Source organism: Odocoileus virginianus, chromosome 4 (genome assembly GCF_023699985.2).
Source record: "Odocoileus virginianus isolate 20LAN1187 ecotype Illinois chromosome 4, Ovbor_1.2, whole genome shotgun sequence".
Classification (NCBI taxonomy): domain Eukaryota; kingdom Metazoa; phylum Chordata; class Mammalia; order Artiodactyla; family Cervidae; genus Odocoileus; species Odocoileus virginianus.
In genome coordinates, this window is record NC_069677.1 from 11,634,097 (window position 1) to 11,648,729 (window position 14,633).

The following is a 14,633-nucleotide window of genomic DNA, read 5'->3' on the forward strand; positions in this document are numbered from 1 at the left end:
TGAAGACCTTTTAGGCTTGTAACCTTCAGGCTTGAAGGTTGATTATTGTGAGAAAAAGTGACAGCTTGGCGCCAGTCTCTAAGGTGATCATGCAGGTTCTCCAAGATCATGTCGTTCAGTCAAAGACAGAAACCAAAGTATTTAAGCTGTTAGATCCAGGGCACATTTTTGGAAACATCTGAAATAAAAACTTGAAGGAACTGTAATATGTTGTTGATATTTTTAAACCACTTAGATATGTGAAGGATCCCCTTGGTTTCTTGCAGATGAACTACTTGGTCCTGGAGGAGAACGTAGACAATGACCCCTGCAAGTTTGCACTTTTGAACAGGGAGACTTCAGAGAGGGTCATTCTGCAAGCCGCCAACGCTGACATCCAGCAGGCCTGGGTGCAGGACATCAACCAAGTCTTAGAAACACAGCGAGACTTCTTAAATGGTAGGTACTGGGCCTGGCTTCTAGGCAGGCCATTTTCAGGGAAACTCACAACTCTGAGTCCCCTTGGATCTGGGCTGTTGGTGAGTTATGAGCCCTGATCACGTTTACATGCATTCCAACCTTGTAGTTTTCAGAAACACTTTGTGTAGAATTTTTCTGAACCCAAATATACAATTGGGCAGATAGGACATGGTAAAGAAGGCCATCTTTCCAAAAGAAGAGAGAATCTCTTAGAGCCTTGACACAGAAGTTGTGCCTTGTGGCCACCATTACCAGCTGGTAATAACTGGGGCCAAAATCTGAAATGAGCACATTCTCTTTGTCTCAGGGGCCAGCTGTCAATGATGTATATTTTTCCATTTGGTAGTTAATGGCTGGTAATCTCAGAGGTTCTCTAGTGCTATCTAGAGATAACTGGGAGTTTGGCAGATCAGCTCAAATCCCTCTTTGCTCCCAATAGAGGTGATTGCTAACTCTAAATTTCAGGAATACCTTGAAGCTTCCCAGAACAAATTATCACTTACACAGAGAATGACATTCTCTATGGACTTACAGGAGTACTGTATGGCCATATGTCTTCCCATGTTTACACATACACGTCCAACCCTTAGGCATATCACCTTTTCTAGTCTAGAATCTGCTCTCTTTCAAATGATGCACATAGAGCAATTGTTGGGTGTCTAGCATGGACTGAATGATGTGGGGAGAGACTAGAGGTGATGAACGTTGGACAAGTCATGACGTGTCACTGGGCCTCGGTTGGCTCTTTTTGTGAACGATCTACTCTGCAGCTTTGGAAGCAGGAAAACACAGCACACCTCCCATAGAGAGCGTCATTCTCTGTGTAGCCTCTGTTATCTCCAGATAACTCCAGAGAGCCTGTGAGATCATCAGGTATCAACTGTACTTCAGTAAGGGATTTAGCACATTGTATTTATTTTAAAACAAATAACATGAGATTATATAGTAGAATGCCTTGATTTTTTAAGGTAGAACATGAGACTTCAAGGCTCCCCAGGTGGCTCAGTGGTAAAGAATTCTCCTGCAATGCAGGAGATATGGGTTCAATCCCTGGGTCAGAAGATCCCTTGGAGAAGGAAATGGCAACTCACTTCGGTATTCTTGCCTGGAGAATTCCAGGGACCGAGGAGCCTGACAGACTACAGTCCATGGGGTCGCAAAGAGTTGGACATGACTTAGCAACTAAAACAACAACATGAGTCTTCAAAGCAATTATACATAGAGTTTGGGCCATGCCCCTGGTCTCCCAGCTGTAGAACAATCTGGTAAAAAAAAAAAAAGACTAAACTATGTGATCTCTAGGGTTCTTTCTAATTCTAAAGAATCTAAAATTATCAACACCAGCCCAGTCCTGAGGGATAGTAATGAAAGCTGTGTATTGTTCACAGCTTTTGAATATACAACTTTGATTTAATGCTTATGTGGATAAAGTAACTTTAAGCAAAAATGTGTGAAATATAAAAAGCATTCATTAAATTGCATTCTGTTAGGAATTTCTGATAGATTCTAAGTTGGAAATGAAGTTGTTAAGTTCATCAATTCAGGACAAAAGAAAAATAAGGTAGGACAATAGATTGAAACTGTATAAATGAGTACCAATAATGGCTCCCACCCATATATTGAGTCCTTTCTCTGTGTGAGACATGGTGCTGAGCATTTCGCATATTACACTGTATTTTTCAAATGAGGAAGAGGAAGCTCAGAGAGGTAAATAAACTGGTCCCAAGTCAGAAAACCAGTAGGTGCTAGAATAAAACTTAAACTAAGAGCTGTGTAACTTAAAATCAGGTTCTTAACCCCAAAACTGCAATATAGTTGCTAGTGGTAGGGCATACGTATGAGCTTCCCAGCAAACAAAACAAAAAAAAACAGGATCAGGTATAAGACACTGTATCTGTCAGCCAGATACAAACCCAATCCAAAGATGTACAACTTTCCTAATCCTAAAACTTAAGTTATGCAGATTGAGGCTGGTAGAAGAAGACAGTCTCTCTGTGGAGCTTGTTTAAGAAGATATGCCATTTTCAAGCTCTTTAGCATAATTATTGAATATAATCAAAGTAAAACCCCAGCTCCATGAGATGGATATTGATTCATCAAATCAGTTTGCTACAGTCTCCTTCACAGCTGTCTTGCTATCTGCTTCAGATCTGGAATGATACTTCTTGACCATAGTCACTTTTCCAGATTTGTATTGATACCTGGTTCCAAGAAAACTTTCCCCTAATTATAGTGAGTTATGAAGCTATTACTGAACTCAATTCTCAATGCTTAAATATTTAATGTTCTCCAAGGAGAAAGGTCGAGATCTGGTAGCAGCCTATGCTGCACTTGACACACTCAGAAGACAAAGGATGTGACAGTGGACTGGGGCCAGGCTTTTACTTATAGTCACATGTGCAGGCACCTCAGAGTCAGCCTTCCGTCCTGAGGCCTCAGATGGAAAGGAAATATGAACCATATGTTGAGTCCTGTTAAAGTTACTAGTACCTATTACTATAGAAAGTCTCATCATGAAAAGTTCTCTGGGCCTCAGCCATTAACCCAATCAAATATTTGTTACAGTGAACACTGATAGAAACAATATAATCAGGCCAGCCTTGAAGTCATTGTTAGAGAATTTGACCTGTGTGGTTCTTACCTGCTATACCTCTTTACTACTCAGACCTTGGAACTTTATCATCTTAAACTCAGGAAAACAAAGTTCATGTCTTTCTCTTCAAGACAGCTTTCCCCTGTCTCCTGAGTTCCACTAACCACCATTCTCCCAGCCCCCAAACTCGAGTGACCCTGGCTTCTTGCCATCTTTTCCCATCTAGGCTGTGTCAGCCTCGCCTCCCTCTGGAGCACCTGCCACACCCCTTCCTTGTTCCCACGGCTCTGCTCAGGTTCCACCTCTGTCCTGTCACCATCTCAGGGCTCCTGATCAGCCTGGCCTATCCCTCCCCCAACCTGCTGCAAGGTTTTGGTGCCAGCACCTGCATTTAAAACATGCAAGTTCACTGAATTCAGTCACTTTTCATGATCTTCAGAATTAAATCCAGACTCAGTCACCTGACTTTCTAGATCTTTTACACCATGGCAACTCACGCCTCCCTTACCTGTCTCATCTCCGTTTCCTCCACAGAGCGCCATGGCCCTGTGCACCAGGGACTCTGACTCCATTCTGTTCCCGAGACCCACTTCCCATTTGTTTCCACCCTGCAGAGCCTGCATGGTGGCTGAGGGCTGGCAGTTTCTGGCCTGAGGGCCAGAGGGCTGGTAGTTTCTGGAGCTCTCTATTACCACCCTGACTCGTCCCTGTGTCCAGCCACATGCACATGTACACGTACTACAGAGCCTTCTCTCCCTCCTTTTGTACTATTTTGGTGTCGCATTTTCATCACTTAGACAACACTAAGAATAGTTCTCAGTAGCTTATACATTCATTAAAAACAGGGCAGTATCTTCCTCATGATACTGGGGGTACAGAGTATCCCCACTCTGTCTCTCACAAAGCCTTCACCTCATGAGCCTCCAAGTCCTCGTGGGATTTCCAAAGCTGAGAGTAACAGCCTGCTGTTTCCCTGTAGCCCTGCAGTCGCCCATTGAGTATCAGCGGAAAGAAAGGAGCACAGCCGTGATGAGGTCCCAGCCTGCTAGGGTTCCCCAAGCCAGCCCGAGGCCCTACTCCTCCATCCCCGTGGGCTCTGAGAAGCCCCCAAAGGGCTCCAGCTATAACCCGCCTCTGCCACCCCTGAAGATATCTACCTCCAATGGCAGTCCAGGGTTTGACTACCACCAGGCTGGGGACAAGTTTGAGGCCAGCAAGGTAAGTGATGGCCCATCCCTCCACCTCACCCTCTTTGAGGGCACAACCTCTGTTCTTACTTTATTAAGTAGCATCTTTCTATGGTAATTGTTTTAGCACGAAGAACCCAGTAAATACCTTCTAGTCTCAATTATTTCTCTTCCTTCTCTGAAATACTGAGTGAGTTAGGCCAGTTTCCCCCAGATTCAGACACTCTGTGTTGAAGGGCTATTGTTGCCATCTGCAGAAACGCTGTAGGTAATATTGTAGTAGCAATTATGATTTGTAGCAAATAGAGGAGTTGTGAGGTGGACCACCTAAAAGTTGCAACTCTAGGGTTTGACATCTTAAAGAGATTGCCCTTTCTAAAGATGAGCTGCTGAAGCGAGCCCACAGCTCTTCACCACCCATGCAGCTGATGCAGCAAGGGGGTGCTGCCCATTGATGTGTGACTGTGGAAGCTAGCCTTGGATTAGACATTTATCACAGATAATCCACAATTCAAACATTGTCATGAGGATAGTCATCAACATACACAGCTGTTTTGATCCCACAAGGTAGTAGAAATGACAACGAATGGGAAAAGTGCTAGATCAGGTGTTAGGCTATCTGGTTTCCATTTCAAATTCTGCAGCTCAGAACTTTGTGTCTTGCATTAGAACCTCAGTGGGTTACTTAATCTCATCAGACCTCCATTTCCTGTAGAACTCAGTGGGTCTATGAATAGGAATGTCTACATTTTTTACCTATATGTTTTTACTTTATAGTTTTATTTTTCTTACCCAAATTATTAGATGATACTGATTTTTTTTTCCCAGCCACACAGCACAGCTTGTGGGATCTTAGTTCCCCAACCATTGATTGAACCCACACCCTCAGCAGTGAAAGCACCAAGGAATTCCCTTTTTTTTTTAAACTATTGATTTCCAAGTTCAATTCTGTGTTAGAGTAATTATACTGACCTGTTTTATCACCTGGAAGTGATTTTTTTCATCTTAAAAACCCCTTGCCCTTGTGAGTAAGTTGAAGTCACACTAATTTACCAAAGAACTTCTGGCTCTCACTGTGCTGTGAGGCAGCCAGGTATCCATGACAGTTGCAGGTCTGTCTTGAAGTAGCTTCCCTGGTGCAGTCACGTGAAAAAGTCATGGAGGCAGGCTCCTTCATATTAATGAGTACCGGCAGGAGGGGTGGAGCTGGGGGTCTGGATGCATTCTGTTCCCACAGCGGTTGGATCAGGATAAGTCATGACCTGGCCTTTGAATTGGGCAAATGCCTCACTGTTACTTCTGTCTCAAAGAGGGACAGAATATAGAGTAAGATCAATGCTTTTTCAAAAGGAAGAAAAAATGTATCAAAGAGCCTGTGTTCTTTTCATTGGGAGGTTGTGACCACTGACCTGACCTTTGCCCAGGTGCTTATATATGCCTCTACCTTTGCCACACTCTTCCTCCCATGAGCTGGAGGATGATGGCAGGAAGGTGCATGCTAAGGAGGGATTTCCATGTGGACGGTGTTTTTATACCTTTCCCTATGGCTGAGCAGTATCTCCACCTTTACACCCTCAATTATAATATTAATGAAACATTGCCATAAAATACATTCTCAGATCCCATTAATGAATATAATTTCATTTCTCAGGATAATTTCTGCCTGCTATTTACCTTGCTAGTAGGAAGATTGGCTTTTAACCACACAAGGGTGCAGAGCAATCATGTGTGAACCAGCCTTCCTGTATCTGTGTCCCTTTCACCTCTGTCTCCTTGCAGAGTGACCTGGGAGGATGCAATGGGGCCTCATCCATGGCCGTGATCAAAGATTACTATGCACTGAAGGAGAATGAAATCTGTGTGAGCCAAGGTGAGGTTGTCCAGGTCCTCGCCGTCAACCAGCAGAACATGTGCCTGGTATACCAGCCCGCCAGCGACCACTCCCCCGCTGCTGAGGGCTGGGTCCCTGGCAGCATCCTGGCGCCCCTCACCAAAGCCATGGCAGCCACAGAAAATAGTGACGGGAGCATCAAGTAAGTGCCTCGTTGGCTTCCCGGGGAGAGGAATATGTGGATCTAAAAAAATTTCAAAACAAAGAACACAAAAATGCAAATACATGGTAGGGAGTTACTGCTGCTTATTCTCGACAGCACCACCAGAACCAAGGTCTGAGTGCTGGAACCACATGCAGCAGGGGGCATCTGGGCTGGATTGTTCAGCTTTTTCTTTGGTGGTGGTGGTAACAGTGGTGGTTTTCTTTCCTTTTCATTTATAATTTTCTGTTTTTTTTTTTCTTTTCTCCCCACCACCCCTTGTTAAGAAAAGAACCCTACTGAAACCCTAGGTGACAAAAGGCATGCCTCCTGTTGCTCCATTTGACCCACCACAGGATTCACTGGACTGGACTTCTATTTATATTGTATTAAGTTACTGATATATATATATATATATATATATATATATATACACACACACACACACACACACACACACACACACATATATATATATATTATTTTTTGATTGACTCCAAAAAATTACCTTAGCACAAATGCCAGACCTGCATAGGTCAGAGGCCTGCTGCTTCTCCCAGGAGAGAGGGAACTTTTTGCTTGTCTATGGAAATTCCTGTGTACAGATTGTAACTTTTTTTTTTTCTAATCTTCCCCCTCCCCTGTCACTTTAATATATGTTCATGGTCATTTGTAAGATATTTCTTTTCCTCATTTTGGTTGCGAAGGCCCTTCCAAACACATTCCTGTATAGAGTATTTTGCACTATTTAAAGAAACCCATCTGGATGAAGTCAGGCTGTGCAATATAATGGAGAGTCACAATGTTCATCATTGTACCTGTAATGTAACTAATAATTTTAAATGTATTATTTTAAATATGTAAAATAAATTTTTATCATGAGCATGTCTTAATGAGGTTAAAGACTAGTGGACCCTTTTTCCTCATTGCACTGTTCTGGAACTTTTAAATGTACAAATGATTATTCTTCTTCTTCCTGTTCTTTTTTTTTTTTTCCTTTAAGAGTTGGTTGAATGCATTGGCAATTTTTTTCTAAACAAAAAGTGCCTTTGCCACCAAAGCTCCAACCCTAGCCTTCCCTTCTAAACAGCCCCTGTGGGTTCTCTCTAACCTCTGAGATGAGGGATGATGCAGATCAAATGCTGTCCAAGTGGGTGACCTGGAGGTGCTGATGGAAATCAATGGCTAGTGTAGAAGGTGATGGGGTGGCTTGCAGCCCCCACTGCTCTCCACACTGGGTGGTCACCGGTGACCAGGGAAAAGGAACTCACATGAGATGCTTGAACAGCAACACCAGCAGAGCTGCACCTCCTCGGTGCTTCCTCTGGCCCAGGGGACAGTTTGCTGACCTCACCCTGGCCTTTCCAGGTAGCATAGACCCAGCTGGAAGTCAGCAGTTCCCCTGAAGGGCAATAGACCCCATTCATCTTATCCTTCAGATACTTGGTTTCAGAAGCCTTGGAAATAAAGGCCCTCAAAGCATTTAGGTTCTCATTAATCAATGACTTACAGTGCTAGCCAACTCATAATGAGTTGTGATCTAATTATCCGGGCACTCAGCACTTCTCGCTTCTCACTTTCACATCTTTTGTTCACGTTTCACGCCTTCCACAGGAAGACTGGTAGGAAGGGTGTCAAACTAGGCAAAAGAGAGCAGATTCAAATACCAATTGCTCATTTGATTCCTTATCAGCAGTTCTTGCACAACGGTTAGTGGGAGTGGAACAGAAGCAATGGACTGAAAGTGGTCACTATTTATCAGTGAAGGACACTCATTGCACCCTCCCAAGGGCTGTGACCACAAGTGTCAGAGTTGGTTGTGATGCCTATGGGATACATGTCACTGAAATGTCTCCGTTTCCACATCAGTCCCTGGGCTTATGGCCAAGAGATGGAAGATCCCCAAATGATGACGCCTTCTTCTGGGAAAAAGAATAGTGAAATTAAGTGTGTTCTGCCTCTTGTACTATTTCGTGTCTGTTTCCCAACATTACTTGTAGGTTGTGATAAACATAGGAATGCACCCCCATGCTCAGGCACACACACACTGTGCTGGCTGCCCTAGGAGTCTTTTCAGCAGGGACCTCCCTGACTCAAGATGTTCTCAGAATGAGCAGGGACTTTGCTTTGAGGGTAAAGATAGGGGGTCAAAGTCTGCAGTTAAGATGATATTACCTGAAGTTAGTTTCTGTGACCAGTTCTCACTCAGAAACAACTGTTGGAGTGAACAGCTGTTATGCAAGGGATCCCAGGGAGCCTGCCAATTTAGGAGATACAACAGAAGGTCGGGCCAGGAGATTCCTTCTTGCCTTTTGTAGGAGCTGCTTTCCAAAAAAAAAAAAAAAATGAGGACATGACTATTATCACTCTTTCCTACTCAGAACATAGATTGCTAAACCTCCATGTTTGTGATAAATATTTTTAGCACATCTTCCCCAAAACATCCTAAAATCCCTGACATTTGTGGAGTTTTCTGGAGGAGCTGCTATGTATTTTGGAGCATCTGCCTTCCTCCTAAATCTCATAGGTCTCTCTCTTTCTCCCCTGTCTCCCTTAATGAAGGCTCTGTTAATTGAGCCTTGTCTGTATAGGCCTAAAGTTGATAAGGAGACACTGGAGAGAAGCCAGCCTCACTTACTCCAGACATGATAGAACATCATCCAAACTCTGTGACCACATCTGAAACTGACGATCCCTGCCCAGGTCCCTGATGCTGTTTGTGGCTTGACTTTTGATGTCTTTGTCTTTGAGTTGTGACATATGTGGAACTCAAGAGCTCTACACTAGCCTCTCTTTACAGGTCTACGAAGAAATAGCTCCAAACCCCTAGTGAGAAGAAGGAAGTTAGGATAGTGTGAAAGGGCATTGCTACTCTCACCTCCCTGAGAGCACGTGTTGAGTCTTCTCCCAACAGGAAAATTCTAGGACCTCTCAGTGGTTGACAGATCTCTGTATTCACAGACATGGGATAATGTGGAGAATATCAACCCTTCATCCTAAATCCTCCAGATAAATGAGTAGTGCTCACCAGTCTGTTAAGTCAATGCCCTAGAACTTCTTATCTGTACTACACAGTGTTTGGGACTGGCCACAGCCCAAATACAAACAATGAGATGAAAACCTCATTATCATCCTTTTGGGTCTTTGTGTCTGATCCTGGAAAAGTACCTTACACACTATTGAATATACCTCCCTTATATTTCCTATTTTACTCCCCATCCCTAGTCTTCTCCCATCCACCATACCCTTTAGGAAGGGAATTCCTGAGTCCTCTAAGCCCTCATCAATATGATATGAAAGCTTCCCTCAGTAGAGTTTAGTAGCTCCATTCTCATTCTTCCCTCCAATGCTGCAACCAAGCTCGCACATCTATTGAGAGGGATCAAAGGTCATCCTCACTCACTTCCTGTTGGAGGTGAGATCCACTGCCAGCCTCCACCACAGGAGCTGGTGTGAGGTTTGGGGCCTCCGCAGCCAGGACTTCACTAGAGTGCCTCACTTGCTGGCTCACCAGATGGTGGCAGTCCCACCCACCGCCTCGCTCACTCTGCCTTGACCTGCCATTTTGATTGGTGCATTTTTTGGTACAACAGGAAGTCATGTTCATGGCATACTCTACGCATGAGAAAGCGGGCAGAAGTGGAGAACACGGGTAAAAATGAAGCCACAGGGTCTCGTAAACCCAAGGATATTCTGGGCAACAAAGTCTCTGTTAAAGTGAGTAAGGTATTCTGGAACTGTGTCCGACCTCTCATCTACCCCCACCCTGCAGCATTCTCACAAGGAGACTTGGGTGGATGGGGACCAGAGGGGAAGTAGTTTAGTAGGATTTTGCATGCGAGATCAATTTATTTTTTATTTTTTGTTTCTCCTGGCAACTTCGATTCAAGTAAGTAAGTATCTCTTTTTTTTTTCTTTTATACCTTCCTTATACTATGCAGATGTTTTATAGCAAAATTATCTGCAGTATTATTTATCCTCTTAGAAATGCAAGATGCTTGATTCATAGTAAAGTTCTCAAAGTCACCCATTCAGTGTCTTGGGTTTAAAAATACATGCAGGGTAAAGAGATTAGAGCTGTTTTCCAAACCTCCAACCCTTTGAAGTCTGAGGTTTGGAATGTAAGGGCTACTGTGTCCTTGGTAAAGTTTCATTTCTTTTCCCCAGAATTCAGACATCACCTTCAGGCCTATGCCTGGGCAGAGAAGGGAGGCATGTTGATGAAGCCCAAGCTATTGCTCTGTAATAACCCAACTATGATAATGAACTCACTTATTCTAAGCTTCGGCAGGTCCTTGTTGTGCCCCATCTTGAAATGATGTGATCTGTTTTCTTTGTGTTGGGCCCTCAGAAAAGATCTGCCTCTGGACAATGGAAATTAGATTGCTGATGTGTAATATTGTTATAATGTGTATTGTCTTCCTGAGAAAAATAGGAACAGTCAAAACCCATTCGAATGTCCTTTTTGGGGAAAAGAAATTGTACTGTCTCCCTCACCCTCACCTGGAAAGTCCAGCCTCACAGAAGACAACAGCTAAAATTTAACAGCACTCATGCTTCATTTGGTTGCTTCCATTGCTATTTCCTGTGAGATGAGCGGCTCTCCCTGAAAAGAGCATGCTGCCACCCCAGGTGACCCGCACCCACCTCAACAGCACCTGGTTTTTCTCTGCCCGGTTTCCCATTGTTCATGCTTCTCTTAAGTTCTCCCCACTCTCTAGCCAAAGCTGCCTGTGTTCTAACTGTGTTCTCTTTCTTCCCCCACTTCATGCTGCCCATCAAGGAGACGAACAGTTCCGAGGAGTCAGAGTGTGATGATCTTGACCCTAATACTAGCATGGAGGTAGAAGCAGCTATTGTTGTCCTCTTTACTACAATGATTGTCTGTTTTGATGTGTTCTGTAACAGTGACTTTGCTGAAGTGACCAGCCAGTCAAGGATACATGGTGATATTAGGGCATTTCTGGGTGTCCCATCCAACTTATAAAAAACAAAACAGAACTGAATTCAGTTTAATTTTGATTTAAAAAAAAAAAAAAACTCTTCCTAGATGCCTTTTTAAAAACTTCTGTTTCTCTTGAATGCTTGCTTATTATTTTCTTCCTTGGAAGATTTGGCTTTGTATAGAAAATCTCCAGCATCATAATGGGAGACTTGGAAAACATATTTTCATGGAAAATACCATTATAGTGACTGGTTCTCAATTAAAGAACCCATTTTTTTTAGTTCCTCCCTTTTCCCTTTTTCCTTTCCCCTCTATGTTCTTTTTCTTCTGGGGCTAATTCCTTCCTGAAGGCACCAGTAAAATCAGGGATTAGGTGTGGTTTGTGGGATGACCTGGCCCCTGGTCACTGTGTATAGCTGGCCGATAGTAAATGAGGAGTGATCGCGGCAACTCCAGAACCTGCTCTTCCCCAGGGCTCCTGGGCAGTAGCTGCACCTGCCATGAAGGAAAAGAGCCTTGGGGACAGCCTGCCTTCCATAGGCCTTGCTGAGTCCTGTCTAGAGATAAGGAGGCTGAAACCCAGTTCAGGGGCCTTTCTTATACCACAGGGTTACAGGAATGTGGAAGAGAAACCAACATCTTCACCAGCAAGAACATCCAGTCAACTTCAACTCCTTCCAGGCCAGGATTATAGAATTAGGACTTTCACATGGCTCACCACTGACAAGCATCATAAATTTACAAACCCTAGAGAATTGGAACAAACTCGGCTTTCCCACCATTTTGTCTTTCCCAGTAAATTGAAATGTTTTTCTCCAAATCTGTGCCCACATCCTTGATAATGGATAAAAGTTTGAGAGTTCTTCTGTGCACAAAATGTAGAATGTGTTTTTAAGAAATTTTCCTTTTTATAGCCCTATGTTTTTCACTTAACTAAATGAACCTTTTATTCTAATTTGACCTAATCCCAAAGAAAGCCACCACCATATTATGACAACCAGCACAAAAGCCAGGGAGTGATAACTTGGTGGTGGAAGATGCTAGCTGAGTTGAACCAAGCCAGAGACTAGTGGTTGAAACTGAGAGATCTACCTGGAGAAAACAGTCCCCTGTGGCTGCAAGTGTTGCCACAGAGCTAAATCTGGCAGGTATGGGCCAGTGCAGTGCTCCCCGTGGGAGGAAGTGGACATGGCCTTCATAGTCTAAGTGTATCTTAGAGAGTGAGGAAGGTAGGGGAAATTTCTGGCACTGCTTTCCTTGCATTTCACAAGACAAGCACCAACTCCTGGGGAGCCCACACCTGTCAGCTCGGAGATATGCCTCGTGGCACCTATATCTCCAGACCTTAGTGTTGCTGGCATGTCCTGAAAATGTCATCTGCAAATACCTGGAGGGAGGGGGGAGAGCCAGGTATCTGCGTTCTACAAGGCAATTTGGGACGTTTCTCAGCTCTGGTGGACTAGGGGGAGGAGAATGACTTTCCTTCTCTGCTCTTTAGAGGAAGAATTGGGCACAGGGAGGGGTGGGACCAGGTGACCTTCTCATGAGTCAACAGTGAGGTTGACTGATGTAATTAATGCTCTGTTCTGCATTTAGATGAGCAAAAGCTTGCAAGTGTGCATGTCTTAGCCCTGCTTTGTGAATTGCACACATTTCTTGGGTTCTTGTTCATCCAAGGCTTCACATGAGCATGAGCACACGGAGGTGCTGTGGTTGCATAAGGAAAGATGTTAGGATGTCAATGCTGATATGAAGAAAGCCAAAAATTGTGTTGATGCACGTATGAAAAGTTTTCAGATGTAACAGTTGAGGCAGAACTGGAACTCTTGAAGGAGTTGGAAGCTGCAAATATTCTGGTTAATCAAGTTTTCTGTAGTAGAAGTGCCTGCAGCCCTTGTACATTCATATGGATCCTTGTAGGAATCATCGGGCTCTTCTAAACTGTGTTGCTATGTTGAAATTAACTCTGAGCACAGAAGCAGGTGCTGAGAGAAAGCAGGCATCATGGCACTGCTAGCGTTTTCAGACACAGATGACAAATAAGATATACAAAGTTAACCTATTCAATATGAGTTGAGAATTTTCTCAAGGGATAGGTATAGGTAGCACTTTATTGCAATGTCCCTTGCAGAAGAAAATGGCTTTGGGGTGCCTACTGAAAAGAGCTATATCTTAAAGACCCGGTTTGAGAAATATGTGGGCTGTCCACCTCATAAAGGACTCTTGCTGTTAAAGTGATATCTTTGGGCATCATTTCCAGGCCCAGTCTGGCCCCAGGCTTTTGCACCTAATGACTGTAATAGGTGTGGTCTCATTGGGAGCGTGTCCCTGTGCCCTGCTGAGCTGAGTTGAGCTGTAATTCCTATGACCTCTGCTAAGATCCACTGGGCCTGAGCCGTCCCAGCTGACATCCGCTCCACACACCCCATGCACTGCTCAATGTTAGATCTCTAAATGCTAAGTCCTGCCCTGCTGACTGCCCACCCTTGACCTGATGCCAGCATGTTGATTCCAAGCCTAGTCATGTATAGGCTCTTATCTTCTGCCTCTGCACAAATATAATTTCCAGAGCATTCTTTATTTATTCTCAATTAGTGGGTTGAAGTGTTCCTTCAAGGAGCAGTTTTCTGGGGTCTTTGCTTACACATTAGCTGATTGCTACCCTCGGGGCTGGCATATGTCCTAACATACAATTTTAGGGAGACATATAGGCACATCCCTGAAAGCTAGTAAGAGGAAAATAAAGCACCTTGAATCCTAGGAATCTGATTTTCAAAGCTTTCTGAGAACACCCAGTTTTGTAAAAGGAGGCAGTTCTGCTCTGATGTGTACATCCTTTTTCTTCCCCTATAGAGACATGCTCATGAGTGTTCTCAAGTATAACCTCCCATCCCACTCCCAGGACCACAAGCCACACCACCAGCCCCTGCTGGATTGGCTCTGGCTCTATGCGATCCCCTCACAGTTCACAGCCCCCTTCTCTCCTGCTGATCCATGAGCACACCTCAGAGGGGACCATTCTAAAAATGACTAGATCTGTTCATAGTTTAGTCTTGTTCTTTACCCTGCACTTATTACACCTTGGGAGTGGCAATGGAGGGGGATATTATAAATGAGAGAAATGTCTGTACATGGAAGAAGAGTCAAATCAGGCTGAAAATTAAACACGAGGCTGTCTTGGGAACAAGTGACTGTTACTTCATTTTTCCCAGTAGAGCTTAGACTGCCAATTGTCTTTTGTTGACAAGGCAGGCCGGTGTGATGGTGTGCTGGGCACCACATACCCACCTGCCAGCTCCTTACACTGTCCTGCCCAGTGTCTGCACTGATACCCAGGCGGGAGGCAGGGCTGAAGACGAGGCTTAGCCTCCGCCCTCCGCTAACACACCCATCTCTGAAAAGTCTGGGTTTTTCTG

General features: G+C 44.1%; 1 protein-coding gene across 21 annotated transcripts in view; it reads left to right on the forward strand.

Annotated features, from left to right (window-relative positions):
• Positions 1-14,633, forward strand: part of KALRN (kalirin RhoGEF kinase) — a 668,360-nt gene that overhangs the window by 617,440 nt on the left and 36,287 nt on the right. For 13 of the 21 annotated variants that reach the window (XM_070466100.1, XM_070466108.1, XM_070466101.1 and 10 more), the window contains 5 exons: positions 267-438; positions 4,032-4,270; positions 6,019-6,272; positions 9,866-9,989; positions 11,056-11,115. In XM_070466100.1, the coding sequence (XP_070322201.1) occupies positions 267-438; positions 4,032-4,270; positions 6,019-6,272; positions 9,866-9,989; positions 11,056-11,115 (849 nt within the window). Of the gene's footprint in view, positions 1-266; positions 439-4,031; positions 4,271-6,018; positions 6,277-6,559; positions 7,155-9,865; positions 9,990-11,055; positions 11,116-11,825; positions 14,621-14,633 lie in introns of those variants that run through there. The other 8 variants (XM_070466115.1, XM_020899512.2, XM_070466120.1 and 5 more) reach the window with 4 other exon arrangements.